We start from the raw sequence: 14,315 nt of genomic DNA on the forward strand, positions 1-14,315 counted from the left end.
CCCCCGATTCCCGCAATCCCAGCAGTGCCCAGAGAAGGACTAAGGATCCCCGGCTTCTCCCCCAACCATTCCCGTGCCGAGAAGGACCCCGGGGACTCCCACCCCCGCGGCCAGGCACAAAACAGTTTCAGGGTGACTCAGACTCTAACTCCCACAGGAGCCACACACGGGCCACTTCAGCCCCTGGTTCTGTAGCCCCTCGGCCCTGCACAGGGCCAGGGACCTGCACCGAGCTTTCTGTGCCCAGCTCCTCTGGGAGCAGCTGCTCCAGCTCCATCATCACAGAACAAAAGCAGGTTTTTATGTGTCCTGCTTTGGGATGGATTGACCAGTGACGAGATGACAGACATTCTCCCCAGTCTCTCCCTCCGAGGAGAGAAGGGGGAGAGAGAAAGAGATCTGCAAGTTGAGAACAAACTAAACTACTTGAACAAAATAAAATAGAAATAATGAAATAGATACAAAGTTGGACCAAGCTCCCAGGATGATGTCACCTGCAGGCACTGGGGAAGTTCCAGACTGGACTCTGCCGTGGATGGGAACTGGATTCCAGATCTGGAGTCAGGAACGCACAGATCCGGTCAAAGGCAGACAAACAGACAGGGTGTCGTGGTTTGGCCTCAGATGGCAACAAAGGACCCCGTGGCAGCCACTCGCTCAGATCAGGCCCCCCCCCGCCAGTGCGGCCGGGAGGGGAGAATCAGAAGAAAAAGTCAAAAACTCGTGGGTTGAGACAAAGGCAATTTAACAGAACAGCAAGGGGAGCAAGAAACAACAACAGTAATAACACCGACAGAGGAATATACAACCAGGAGTACAGATACCACCGCTTGCCGACCGCACAGGGGACGCCTCAACCGCTCAACTCCCCCGGCACATGACTTCCCCTTCCCCCCCCCCCGAATTCCTGCCCCTCCCCTTCCCTGGCCAGCTCCTGTTACCCCCTGGGCATGGCTCCCATGGGATGGGATACCTGTGTCCCTGCTAGGTCCTGGGGAGAATTAACCCTATCCCTGCCAGACCCAGGACACAGGGTCCTCCTCGGACATCGGCCATTGGAGAAAGAGGCCTGACCCTTTGATGCCTCAGCTTTTATACCGAGCGTGGGGCAGATGGGATGGAACACCCCCTTGGTCACTCTTGGGCCCCCATCCTGTCTGCTACTCCCCACAGCGGCGACCCTTCTACGCTCTGCTGCTTCCCACGCTCTCTGGGGAGACCTCCCTGCAGTGCTGCCTCCAGCTCCGGGGCCACCAACATCAGAAGGACACGGACCCATTGGAGAGGGGCCAGAGGAGGCCACAGAGATGCCGCGAGGGCTGGAGCCCCTCTGCTGTGAGGCCAGGCTGAGAGAGTTGGGGGTTGTCATGGTTAACCCCAACCAGGACCATGCAGAAAGAGGAAAACATGGAATTCATTCACTACTTCCCATGGGTAGGCCATCTCCAGGATGGTTCAACCATCTCCAGGAAAGCAGGGGTTCCATCAGCGCCACAGTGACTTGGGAAGACAAAAGCAGAAATTCCGAACGTCCCCTCCCTTCTTCTCCAGGCTTCATATGCCAAGCATGACGTAGCACGGTACAGAGTGTCCCCTTGGTCAGTTGGGGTCAGCTGTCCCCCCAGCCTGCTCTCTGGCAGGGCGGTGTGAGGAGCAGAAGAGGCCTTGACTCGCCGTGAGCCCTGCTCAGCAGTAACCAAAACAGCCCTGTGTTACCAACACCGTTTCCAGCACAAATCCAAACCAGCCCCGACCCAGCCCCGGAAGAAAATTAGCTCTGCCCCAGCCCAAACCAGCACAGGTTGCTCTGCCTGGAGAAGAGAAGGCTCCGGGGAGACCTTAGAGCCCCTCGCAGGCCCTAAAGGGGCTACAGGAGAGATGGGGAGGGACTTTTAACAAGGGCACGGATCAAGAGGACAAGGGGTAATGGCTTTAAACTGGAAGAGGGGAGATCTAGATTGAAAACAAGGGAGAAATTCTCCGTGATGAGGCTGGTGAGACACTGGCCCAGGTTGCGCCCAGAGAAGCTGTGGCTGCCCCATCCCTGAAGGTGGTCAAGGCCAGGTTGGAAGGGGCTTTGAGCAACCTGGCCTGGTGGGAGGTGTCCCTGCCCTTCCAACCCAAACCATTCCATGACTCTAGGAAGCCACCCCCCCCACTACCAACCCTTGCCCCCTAAACCCCACACAGTCCCAAGCCTGGGGGAAAGACCTTTCTCCAGCACCTCTGTCAAGTGGTTCCCATCAGCTCTTGGGGCTTGCTGCAGAGATAAGGCCATGGCTGGGAGCAGCGGGCACTCAGGAGATCGTGGTCATTCAGGAACAGACAAGGTTCTTTGCCCACCACTGGGATCCTGCAACAAGCAGCACAGAAACCACTGGTACCGTGGGGGTCACGGTTCTCCCCTCGAGCAGCAGGAGGGGACAAGGGCTGCCTGCAAAGGGACAGCCCCAGCAGACACCTCCCACCAGGACCCTGCCCGTCCCACCGCAGGATGGTCTCCCCACAGCCCCAGCTCCCAACGGGACTCACGTCTGGTTGAAGCTGCTGCCGTCCACCCACTCCAGGCGCTCGCCCTGTCTCCGCAGCCCAATCCAGTAATCGATGTTGCCCTTCAGGCGTAAGAGAAACTCCTGGGCAGGAAAAAGAGAAGCCAACAGTCAGGAGATGCTGCCAGCCCCACACCAGTCCCTGTCCCAGCCTCACACTGGTCCCACCAGCCTTGCAGGCAGCCCTGGCCCCACACGGCTACCACTGGCCCTGCGTTGGCAGCAGCTCCCACCCCACACCTGCTCCAACAAGCTCCAGGAGCTTACCATCCAGGCCAGCGCTCTTGGTCCTGCTCTGACACAGCTCTGCTCCCACCCCAGGCTCTGCACCCAACACAGGAATCCACCCAAACCCTCACGCATCCGCAACAGCCCCTCACTCACCATTTCCCACTCCCTCCTCAGCACGGCCAGCGAGGCCCCACGCGAGGAGCACTGCTCCTGGCTCCACTCCCAGCTCCCCTGGTCCCTCGAGAGGTAGTAGCAGACATTGCGGTACCCGACCCAGCCATCAGGACACGCCAGCACCGGAGCCACAGGCACAGCTGGATCCCCTCCATGTCTTCCTGCTGGAGAGGGAAGGACAGAAGGGCAGAGGATTGGGCTCCACAGGGACCAGGGGACACAGCTGCGTGGGGCAGGGAAGGAGGCAGCTGCTCCTCCATTACCTGAGAGTACAGCAACAGCCGCGGCCAGAGCCAGGACCAGAGCCACCAGCACGGCCAGCACCAGGAACCAAAGTGGATGGAGCCTGTGCCACTTGCCTGGAGGGGGAATGAGCCACTCGGGGTGAGGACGGTGCTGTCTCCATCCCATCCCTGCCACCCCCCCCACCACCTGCCCAGGGAACACAGAAGGGACCCCCAGACCCTTTTACCCCCCCCACACACACTCAGCTGCAGCTTCTCAGTCCCCTCCCTGGGCACAGGAACTGCCATGGGGCCATTCCCAGCTGGCAGCAAGGGACAGTCACACAGAGCAGGGACAAGGCTGTCACTCCACACACGGGGGGGGGACAGCCCGCAGCACGAGAGCTGCCAGACAGAGATGGGGGGGCTGCTATGCCCCCCCTCCCCTTGCAACGAGGACCCAGTAGAATACAAAGAAATTTCCAGACAGCTGGAAGAAGCCTCACACTTGCCAGCCCCAGTCCGCACGGGGTGACACTGCCCTGAGGACACTGTCCCCTCCCCACAGGCCACACGGCGGGGCCCTGCACTCACCCCTAAATCTTATGGGCATTCTTCTGCCTGCAGCCCCAAGCACCCCTGGGTGGGGGGACACTCCTCCCTCAGGGAGACTCAGGGGCACCTCCATGCTCCCATCGCTGGAGTGGAAACTGTTCTTCTCCCCCATGGCACCCTGGAAAGGGAAATCACTTTGCTCAAGAGTAGCAGCATCTTGGCAGTTTCAAGCCTGGCTTGAACCGGCTTTTCCACCGCTGCTCTTATCGCTGCAGAGTGTGGGATTCAGTGACTAATTCTGGTTGCTGGCACCAGGCCCAGCTTCCGCAGAGCAGCCTGGAGGACGCATTTCATCACAGCTCAGGAAGTCGATGCCTGCGCAGCCCTGCCCCTGCTCACACCGGGGACGCTGCAGGCTGGTCCCAGCAACTGGGGAGACAAACACAGCCTCAGGGAGCTCAGCGATTGGCCACCAGCCACCACCCTCCCCACAAAACACCGTGACACCACGTGAGGCAGATGAGGGAGGCAGATAAAGAAGAGAGGGAGGGAAAAGGAGGGAGGCACAGACACACCTTTTTCCATTTCACTCCAGTCCAACTCCTCTAGCCCAGCCCCGCACCCCGGGCTCCACCAGCCAAGGCAGAAACCCCAGCTCCCAGCAGCTGCTGGAGCACCGGCTCTCCATCCCGGCAGGGAAATGCCAAAGCCCGGCCCGGGAGAGCGGGCAGAGAGGCTCAGTCTGCACAAGGGCACCGGGCTGCTCCCTCCAGGGCTCCGCCAAGGGCTGGGCAAAGCAGCTCCCCCAGCCCGCCCCCCCGCTCCGCCACGGGAAACAAACAACTCCGGTGGTTTATGAATGAGAAGCCGGCTCCCTGCCGGCAAATACAGAACCGGCTCCTCCGCGCAACGTCCCCCTCTCCTCCCGAGTCAGAGCACGGGAGCCCCAGCGCCGGCAGAGAGACCGGGACTGTGCAGGGGGGTCCCGGAGCTGATCCCCCCCCGCCCGGGAAAGCCCCGGCGGGACCAGCCCCTCCCAGGAAGCCAGCGCAGCCCGAGGGAGCCCCGGGGCCAGAGGCAGAGCTCCGGGCAGTAGCGGGGCCCTACAGGTGTTGGGGCCCCCCCGCAGCCGGACACAGGCTCCTCCGGACCCCGCAGAGCCCAAAACCCACCGAGGGCACAGCGGGCAGGGGGAGGGGGCCGCTGCCCCCCCGGCCCCGAAGGGAGAGAGGGAGGCGGGCAATGGCGGGGGGGCACGGGGAGCGCTAGTTCGACGGGATCCCTTCCCCACAGCCCCGCACCCAGGGGCCGGGCCCCAGCAGCGCCCGCGGACAGACCTTACCTGCCCCACGGATGGACCGAGCAACCCCACACACGCCCTCCCCCCCGTCCCCGGTATTTATACCCTGTGCAAGCCCCGCCCACCGCTCCGCCCAGTCAGGAGGAGGACTGGCGGGGGAGGCAGCCAATCGAAGCGCTACCTTTAGAGACACCCCCCACCCCCACTCCCCTCCCCTTTAATCCCCCTCCCTTCGCACTTTGTGGGACCCCCCCCCCCCCCCCCCCGGGGCAGCGCGTCCGGGCACGGGCTATGGGGAGCCCCCGAGAAGGGGAAAAGAGGTTTCCTTGCCGGGTTCAGCGGTCACTGGTCACTGTCAGGGCGGGAGTTGGCCATTAGTGACGTGCTTTGGCGGCTGGAAGCCCCAAAGTGCTAAAACGGGCTGAGATTGGGAGTGGGGCTGAGGAAGAAGTGTTTTTCCGCTGGGGGTGGGGAGACCCCGGCCCAGGTTGCCCGCAGAGGGGGGAGATGGCCCGTCCCTGGAAACATCCCCGGCCAGGTGGGACGGGGCTCTGGGCGACCTGCTCTGCTTGGAGATGTCCCTGCCCGGGGCAGGGGGCTGGACTCCAGGGGCTTTGCGGGTCCCTTCACTCAGAAACGCGACTATGGTTCTCTGATGAAAACTCCTGTTAAGCCTCCTCCAGGTGCCTCACTTTGGCCGGGACATTCTTATGCACACAACTAAATGTTGTCCCTGGATAGTGCAAAGTTCTTTCCTCTGCCCGTCGCATCCCTGGGGCTGGACCCTGCTCCCCGCGGCCGGTCCCTCCCTGGGTGGGAGCTCAGGGAGGGAGGATTCAGGAGGAAGAACGGCCTCCTCGGCTGCCGCCTGCTGCAGCGGGGCTTGGCGGTGAGCGATCGCGGGCACTTGAGGACCGGGGGGCATTTTCCAGCTGGTTTTAGCGCTCCTCCTTACGGTATTTTTAATGGGGTCTTGTCAAAGCAGTCCTCTGCTGTCACTCTAGACTTTTCTTGTCACCTCAGTCTTCTCCTGTCACCCCAGTCCTCTGAAGTCACCCCAGTCTTTTCTTGCCACCCCAGTCCTCTCTTGTCACCCCAATCTTGCCAAGGCAGTCGGACTAATTATAGTACACCCCATTAAGGGAGACTACCTCAACTGGTGCCGCAGGGCGGGGCTGGCTGCGAGGCGCAGGAAGCGGGAGGAAGATGAACGGGGCGCAGCCGGGGGGATGGATGGTTCGTAACCCGAAGTCATCATGTTATAACCCGCTCTTTTATAACCCCAAGTCATTTTTTTCCTAATTAAAACTTGCCTATTGACGCTAATCAACTCATATCCCTCACCAGGAGAACCCAGCTCTGCCCATCCCTTCTGTCGGGTTTTTTTTAAGATCCCTTAGGGCTAGGGGTTGGGGGTTTTTTGAGGAGAAAAAGGCTGGGTTTGGCCCCGGCGGGAGGGGGGGGGTTGGCGTGGGGGAGCCCCGGGGCGAGGCGTCGGGGAGCAGCGAGGGGAAGGGGGGTTGTGGGGCGGCGATGGGAGCTGAACCCAGGGCTGGGCGCTGCCGGGAGCGACCCAAAGAGCTGCCCCGAGGGAAGGGGGGGCTGGGAATCGGTGCCGCCCGGGGGGGTTAGGGGGGCTGCTGCCTCCATCGCTCAAAGAGCTGCCCCGAGGGACCGGGAGGGGCTGTTGTCCCAAAGCGGGCTCCTTTTCCCGCTCTGCAGACGCCGATATCAAATCTGCCAATCCCGCTTCTTGGGATTTATAACCGTTTCAACAAGATTTTCGCCTTTACTCTCTCTCTCACTTAACGCTTCTCTTCCGTTTCGATGGTCACAATCCACCGGACCACAGGTTTGTTTTTCCGAACATCCCGATCATTTCCTGAAGAAAAGAAAATATCCACAGAAGGTATTTCATCCCGTTTTTCAGTTCTCCGACGAAACAACACCAATTCCAAGGAAGTATCGTATTGGAAAGATCGGGTTTCAGGCCAATTTTCACCCTCTGCCAATTTCTCTCGCGGCCACCGTTGAGTCTAATTTTGTATTAATGTCTTTTTGGTCCTGGCATCCCCTCCGAACTTCTTCCAATGGTTCAGGGGGCATCCTAGAGGAGAGCGAGGGGGTGTCTCCCGGGAAGCAGCAGCGCCCATCTGGGTCCCCAAGAAGATCCCCCAACGTCTCTACACACACTAAACCCGGGGGCGTCTCCCGGCCTTTAGCAAATTGTTGAGAGCGAACCCAACCCAACCCAAGGTGTGCACGACTCAAACGACTCCAAGGAGGGACGGCTGCCTTCGTGTGTAAAACTCTCTCTGCTGCCCGGGAGATGCCGCCCCGACCCCTCTCTTCCTCGTTTTCGCCACGAAAATCCCCCTCTTCGGTGGCGTCGCAGCGCTGTGTCGCTCCCCGCCCGGCTGCAGGAGAGGAGCCGATGGAGCCCCCCATCCAAAGGGGGGTGCGCGCTGGAGTCCAGTCGGGTCGCTGCTCCCCGTGGGGGGGGGGCGGCGGGACCATCGGGGCCAGGCTGTCACCGCAGTCCCCCCTGGGTGGCCGGAAACTCTTGTCCCAAAGCGGGGTCCTTTACCCGCTGTGCAGACGCCAATAGACACCCAGAGCAGAGGTTTTCTCTCTTGAGTTCATTTCTGCAGAGGTGGGTGCTCGGGGGGGATCCACAAAGCCAGCACCCCGCCTTCTAAACCCTGAGGGATATTCCTGCCCTTCCGAGCACAGAAATACGCCCCCTTAATTGTCATTAGTGGTTAGTACCTTATCTTAACGAGTTCTCTCGGTTAGTACAGTCTCTCGCTTTCATTTAAAGCTCCGAGGTCCTTTAGTTGGAGGTTGGACTGGGGGGTTGGAACTCGATGATCTTTAAGGTCCCTTCCGACTCCAACCCTCCTATGATCCTATGAATCGATGTGCCCAGGCTCCAGGACGGTGGGGGGAGGAGTGCAATTCGGTGCCCAGTTCGGTCTCCCCTCGAGTTGGGGGTCGCGATCTCCCACCGCCACCTTTCCCTTTCCCCCGGGTCCCGCAAATTTGGGTTGACTTTATGCCTCACCCGGCAGCTCTCTGGTTTCCCGCGGGTTTCGGCGCCTCCCGCGGTGGGATGTTCCTTCTTACCGGCCTCCTCTTCTTCTCCGAGGGGCTATTCATTAGCGGGGCATTTCTTGCTTCTCCCCAGGGTCTGATTCCTCAGGGTCTTGTGACCTTGTACAGCTCTTTATTTGACTTAATGCGAGATTCTCCCTTCTACCATATGTTTTACCTTCTGAAAAGTACATTCTGCCTTCTGAAGGGACATGAGTGGGAGGCGGCGATTAGAGCTGCGCCGAGGGCTGGTCCCTGCCCGTGTCACCGCAAGAGCTGCCCCGAGCGAGGGGCGAAGCGGGGGGCACTAAAAGAGCTGCCCCGAGGGACGGCCGCCGCTGCGGGTCACTGGAACCCGCACCCGGGGGGCGGGCGAGGCGCGGCCCGGCTCGACACCCCCGGGGAAGGCAAGAGGCGCCTTGGAGCGGGGTGCAGAGAGCACAAAGACACGAGGGAACCGAACGGCGGAAAACCGGGGCGTTCCGCTAAAGCTGCAAAGTTGCTGGGTGATACAAAGCTTGCTGAAAATAAAACCCTATGCGTCCTTGAGGGGAACTGGGCTCCTTATAACGCCAGACCCGCACCTCCACATCTTCAGCCCCCTCCTCGCTGAGCAGGAGCTGTCATTTCCCCATGAACTAGACCTTTAATCGGAAGGGAGAATACAATCAGGACGAGGAGGAGCCGCCGCTGCTGAGGACAGTCTCCTAATTAGGCGATGGGTGTAAACTAGAAAAGGTTCCCATGTGGAAGCCAAGGCGCGGGAGCTCCGTGGAGTTTCCCCCCAGCGCCGGCACCAAAGAAGCCCATTTCGGGGCTCTTTGGGCGCCGGGGCCGGGAAAGCGCTGCCAGCGGCGGAGGCGAGCGCGGGGGGTTCTCAATCAGGTCCCACCCAAGGCGCCCCGCTGGAGGGGGGCACCGGCGCGGTTCCCAACCAGGTCCGCTCCACCCCCTCCGGGTCGGGTCTCCCCGTGTCCGGGAGGGGAGCGGGGGCTGCGCCCGCTGCTGCCGCCCCTTCAACAGCCTCCTTTTCCTCCCCAAACGGCTCTGAATTCTCCCACAAGAATTAAACCGCCCCCAAATACCTCTGGATTCTCCCCAAATAACTCCCAGGTTCTCCTCAAACGCCTCTGAATTCTCCCAATATACCTCTGAATTGCCCCAAGTGCTTCTGACTTCCTCCCAAAGTAACTCTGAACTCCTCCCAAATGCCTCTGAATTCTCCAAAAAAAAAAAAAATTCTCTCCATTCCTCGCAAATGCCTCTGAATCCTTTCCAGTATTTGAATTATGCCCAAATACCTCTGAATTGTCCCAAATAGTTTGGAGGAAACGGGGGGGGGGGTTCACTCTTCGCCTCCTCCCCGCTGAGCCAGGGGGCGGCTGCGGCAGCAGCGCAGAGGCAGAAGGGCTGCGAGGAGAAGGGGAGACGGTGCCGGCGACCCCCCGCCCAGGAAAGGACGGAGCTTCTGGGACGCTGGAGGAGGGACAGAACGGGAGCACCGGGAAGGAAGGGGCCCGCCCGCACAGCCACGGGACACGGCCAGGTGAGCTCACCCAACGCCCACGGCTGCTTTTGGGCAGCTCCTGCGGCAGCACCTTCTCGAAGGGTCAGGATTTGGGGGGCACCGGAAGCCCCTCCCATGGGCAGGAAAGCACGGGAGAGGATGGGAAGGGGCTCCAGCCACCCCCCTCACACAGCCGGCACCCCACGCTGCCAGGGATGGCAAGTGGCCCCGGGGGCGAGGAGGGGAGGGGACAGGGCTGCCTCCAGCAGGAGAGAAACACCCGGGGGAATTAATCGTATTTTAATGAATAATACAAATAGAAATAAAAAAGATTGAGCGTGGTTCGGAGTCTAACTCTCATGGGTGCAGCACAAGGGCCACTTCAGCACTGTGTCCCCTCTGCCCTGCACAGGCATTCACCAGGTTTTAACAAAACAATTCAGTATATAAAAATATCTGTGTGACCCGGACTCTCCCTCTCATGGGAGCCCCACAAGGGCCACTTCACCCCCTGGCTCTGTGGCCCCTCTGCCCTGAATAAACTAGAGAATAAACTACTCGGGATTGTAATTCGGTGGTGTTTGTGCTGCTACCCTCGCTCTACTCAGCAGGAGTAGCTGGATCTACTGAAAGCCCTATTCCTCTCAGCCCTTTTCCTAGCAGATGGGAGAGCAGGGAAAGCGCTGGATCTCACCCTGAGAGAGTGTGGAGAGACCAAAAGGGTATCATTGCCCAGGGATTTCTTTGTTGAGGCCCCCTGTGGACTGCACTGTTTGTGCTGCTGGACCTTCTAATGAAATAATTACTTCATAAAATCTCACACCTGAGACTCTGCTGCAGGACACTGAGGGTCAAGCCTGAAGGAGGAGGAAACTCAATTGGGAGTAAGTGCATGTGTGTAGGTGAATGCTTGGGCAGGTGCTTCTTTAACATTGGTCCCAGAGGAGAAAGAAACCAGTTCCATGGATGAGGTCCCAGCCCAGGAGGGCACACAGTAGCTCCCACCACATCTCCAGACCTGCAGGTTCATCTCCTGAGAGCTGGCAGCGACTTTCTGCTGAGACCAGGAGCAACCAGAGCAGCAGCTGAGGGAAGGGCATCCCTGCACCACCCTGTGCTGCTGGAAGAGGTGAAGCTGGGAGTCCCCACCATGGGGAAGGGCCTTTCTCCAACACTTCTGTCAAGTGGTTCTCACTAGAGCATAGGTTTGCTGCAGAGATAAGGCCGTGGCTGGGAGCAGCCGGCACACCAGAGATCATGGTCATTCAGGAACAGACAAGGTTCTTCGCCCACCACTGGGATCCTGCAACAAGAAGCACAGACACCACTGGTATCGTGAGGGTCAGGGTTGTCCCCTCGAGCAGCAGGAGGGGACAAGGGCTGCCTGCAAAGGGACAGCCCCAGCAGACACCTCCCACCAGGACCCTGCCCGTCCCACCGCAGGATGGTCTCCCCACAGCCCCAGCTCCCAACGGGACTCACGTCTGGTTGAAGCTGCTGCCGTCCACCCACTCCAGGCGCTCGCCCTGTCTCCGCAGCCCAATCCAGTAATCGATGTTGCCCTTCAGGCCTAAGAGAAACTCCTGGGTAGGAAAGAGAGAAGGCAACAGTCAGGAGATGCTGCCAGCCCCACACCAGTCCCTGTCCCAGCCCTGGCCCCACATGGCTACCAGCAGCCCTGGGATGGCAGCAGCTCCCACCCCACGCCTGCTCCAACAAGCTCCAGAGCTGCTGCAGGAGATCAGCAGCCCAGCCAGCGCTCTTGCTCCTGCTCTGACACAGCTCTGCTCCCAACACAGGCTCTGCACCCAACACAGGAATCCCCCCAAACCCTCACACACCCACGACAGCCCCTCACTCACCATTTCCCATTCCCTCCTGAGCATGGCCAGTGAGGCCCCATGCGAGGAGCACTGCTCCTGGCTCCACTCCCAGCTCCCCTGGTCCCTCGAGAGGTAGTAGCAGACATTGCGGTACCCGACCCAGCCATCAGGACACGCCAGCACCGGAGCCACAGGCACAGCTGGATCCCCTCCATGTCTTCCTGCTGGAGAGGGAAGGGCAGAAGGGCGGAGGATTGGGCTCCGCAGGGACCAGGGGACACAGCTGCGTGGGGCAGGGAAGGAGGCAGCCGCTCCTCCCTTACCTGAGAGTACAGCAACAGCCACAAACAGAGCCAGGACCAGAGCCACCAGCACGGCCAGCACCAGGACCCGCACTGGATGGAGTACGTACAGCTTGTCTGGAGGGGGAAAGAGCCACTTGGGGTGAGGACACTGCTGTCCCCCTCCCATCCCCACCACCAGCTGCCCAGGGAAGACGGGAGGGACCCCTCCCCAGACCCTTTTACCCCCCACACACATTCAGTTGCAGCTTCTCAGTTGCAACTTCTTTTCAGTTGATCCAACCTTGGATAGGTTGGATCAATGGGCCAAGGCCAATGGGATGAAGTTTAATAAGGCCAAGTGCCGGGTCCTGCATTTCGGTCACAACAACCCCAGGCAACGCTACAAGCTCAGGGAAGAGTGGCTGGAAAGCTGCCCAGCAGAAAAGGAGCTGGGCGTGTTGGTGGACAGCCGGCTTAACATGAGCCAGCAGTGTGCCCAGGTGGCCAAGAAGGCCAATAGCATCCTGGCCTGTATCAGGAACAGCGTGGCCAGCAGGAGCAGGGCAGTGATGGTGCCTCTATACTGGGCACTGGTGAGGCCTCACCTCGAGGGCTGTGTTCAGTTCTGGGCCCCTCACTACAGGAAGGACATTGAGCTGCTGGAGCGTGGCCAGAGGAGAGCCACCAAGCTGGTGAGGGGTCTGGAGAACAAGTCACATGAGGAGAGGCTGAGGGAACTGGGCATGTTTAGTTTGGAGAAGAGGAGGCTGAGGGGAGACCTCATTGCCCTCTACAACCACCTGAAAGGAAACTGTAGAGAGGTGGGGGTTGGCCTCTTCTCCCAAGGGAATAACGACAGGACCAGAGGAAATGGTCTTAAGTTGGGGCAGGGGAGGTTTAGATTAGATATTAGGAAGAATTGCTTTACTGAGAGAGTGGTCAGGCACTGGAACAGCCTGCCCAGGGAGGTGGTGGAGTCACCATCCCTGGAGGTATTCAAGAAACGTGTAGACATGGCTCTTCAGGGCATGCTCTAGTGCCCGGGATTGTTGGGTTGGGTCTGTTTATGGGTGGGGTGGGGTGTGGTTGTGGGTGTTTGTTTTGTGGTTTTTTTTGTTGTTGTTGTTGTTGTTTTTTCTTTTTGATTTGTTTTTCCTTTTTTTTTTTTGTCGTTGTACTCGATGATTTCAAGGGCCCATCCAACCAAGAAGATTCTGTGATTCTCAGTCCCCTCCCCGGGCACAGGAACTGCCATGGGGCCATTCCCAGCTGGCAGCAAGGGACAGTCACACGGAGCAGGGACAAGGCTGTCACCCCACACACACTGGGGGACAGCCCGCAGCACGAGAGCTGCCAGATAGAGATGAGGGGCTGCTATGTCCCCCCTCCCCTCGCAGTGAGGACCGAGCAGAATACGAGGATATTTCCAGACAGCTGGAAGAAGCCTCACACTTGCCAGCCCCAGTCCTCACGGGGTGACGCTGCAACAGGGACACTGTCCCCTCCCCACAGGCCACAGAGGGGACTCTGCACTCACCCAGGACTCCTACGTGCATCCTTCGGCCTGTAGCCCCAGGGCTGTGGGATTTGCCTCCCTCCTGGGGACTCAGGGCCGTCTCCACATTCCCATCGCTGGAGCAGAACCCCTTCCTCTCCCCCGTGAATCCGTTCCCTTCTCCCATGACACGCTGAAAGTGAAATCACTTGGCTCAAGACAAGCAGGATCTTGCCTGTTTCAAGCCGACCTTTGAGGCAGCTCTACCACCACTGCTCTTAGCCTTGAAAAAGAGAAGAAATCTTATCCAAGAGAACAGAGAAATAAACTATGCTACGATATTTCTCTTTTTCTTGCTTGCTTTACTATTTCATTTCCATAAATAGTGATTAACAATTTAGGATCATAAAAACCAAAACATTAATTTAGTGTTGAAATTGCCTGTGGTTAGCTTACAGTCTTAACGCTCCTTTCGTCGGCAGCTTATGTTTTTTCCTTTAATAACTTAGTAAGCTAATTTATTTATCTTTTTAAGACTATAAAATGGAACACAGAAGGATACCTGTTTGTTAGGATCATTGGCCCACTAAAATATGGCATTGAATCATATCCACGTGCTAACGCCAGAAGTGAGGAAATTACCAGCAGGTTCAGGAATTGATAACCATGCAACTTTTGATTTTTTCATTAGGCACTGCTATTTCAGAAAGCAAGATCGCTTTGTTGAAATGGCAACTTCTGGCAAAGAAAGAATTAATACACCAGGAGTAAGATTAAAAAGCTGACAAACCTTAAAAATGTAAATTTAAAAAAAAAAAAAAAACAGTTTATAAACAAACCCAGAATCGTGATTTCGTCAAACCATTGCAATCTGTGAGGACACAGGTTACGGGGAATGAAAAGCTTTCCCTGGAAAAAATCAAGATCTGAATCTTCCAGGTGTTACTAGAATGAGGGCGATGCGGGTAACACTCTCTGATTGCGCTGGGAGATCGCAGAGAACAAGAGGCAGGACACGGGGATGTTCAATCCTGGGAGCTGACGGCACCAGGCCTGGCCGGCACACATCAGCTGGGACCC

At 58.6% G+C, this 14,315-nt stretch overlaps 2 protein-coding genes across 2 annotated transcripts; both read right to left on the reverse strand.

Annotated features, from left to right (window-relative positions):
• Positions 1-730: 730 nt before the first annotated feature.
• LOC141476108 (C-type lectin domain family 2 member D-like) lies at positions 731-4,421 on the reverse strand. The gene is made up of 6 exons (XM_074164710.1): positions 4,356-4,421; positions 3,773-3,932; positions 3,218-3,313; positions 2,934-3,118; positions 2,533-2,633; positions 731-2,353 (listed from the first exon to the last, which is right to left on the reverse strand). Exons 1-6 carry the CDS (start codon positions 4,419-4,421, stop codon positions 2,230-2,232), a joined length of 732 nt encoding a protein of 243 aa, XP_074020811.1. The 3' UTR covers positions 731-2,229.
• Positions 4,422-9,918: 5,497 nt separating this feature from the next.
• On the reverse strand, positions 9,919-14,315 carry LOC141476184 (C-type lectin domain family 2 member B-like). Its single transcript, XM_074164795.1, has 5 exons — positions 13,278-14,315; positions 11,780-11,875; positions 11,496-11,680; positions 11,116-11,216; positions 9,919-10,936 (listed from the first exon to the last, which is right to left on the reverse strand). Exons 1-5 carry the CDS (start codon positions 13,420-13,422, stop codon positions 10,828-10,830), a joined length of 636 nt encoding a protein of 211 aa, XP_074020896.1. The 5' UTR covers positions 13,423-14,315; the 3' UTR covers positions 9,919-10,827.

Source organism: Numenius arquata, chromosome 28 (assembly GCF_964106895.1).
Source record: "Numenius arquata chromosome 28, bNumArq3.hap1.1, whole genome shotgun sequence".
Taxonomy (NCBI): Eukaryota; Metazoa; Chordata; class Aves; order Charadriiformes; family Scolopacidae; genus Numenius; species Numenius arquata.

Excerpts from the sequence above, each read along its gene's own strand:
- LOC141476184 (XM_074164795.1), bottom strand. The coding sequence starts at position 13,422 with ATGGGAGAAGGGAACGGATTCACGGGGGAGAGGAAGGGGTTCTGCTCC. Across the intron at positions 11,681-11,779 it reads GGCTGTTGCTGTACTCTCAG|CAGGAAGACATGGAGGGGAT; the intron begins GTAAGGGAGGAG and ends TTCCCTCTCCAG. Across the intron at positions 10,937-11,115 it reads GGCAGCAGCTTCAACCAGAC|GATCCCAGTGGTGGGCGAAG; the intron begins GTGAGTCCCGTT and ends TTCTTGTTGCAG.
- LOC141476108 (XM_074164710.1), bottom strand. The coding sequence starts at position 4,421 with ATGGAGAGCCGGTGCTCCAGCAGCTGCTGGGAGCTGGGGTTTCTGCCT. Across the intron at positions 3,314-3,772 it reads AATGCCCATAAGATTTAGGG|GCAAGTGGCACAGGCTCCAT; the intron begins GTGAGTGCAGGG and ends TTCCCCCTCCAG. Across the intron at positions 2,354-2,532 it reads GGCAGCAGCTTCAACCAGAC|GATCCCAGTGGTGGGCAAAG; the intron begins GTGAGTCCCGTT and ends TGCTTGTTGCAG.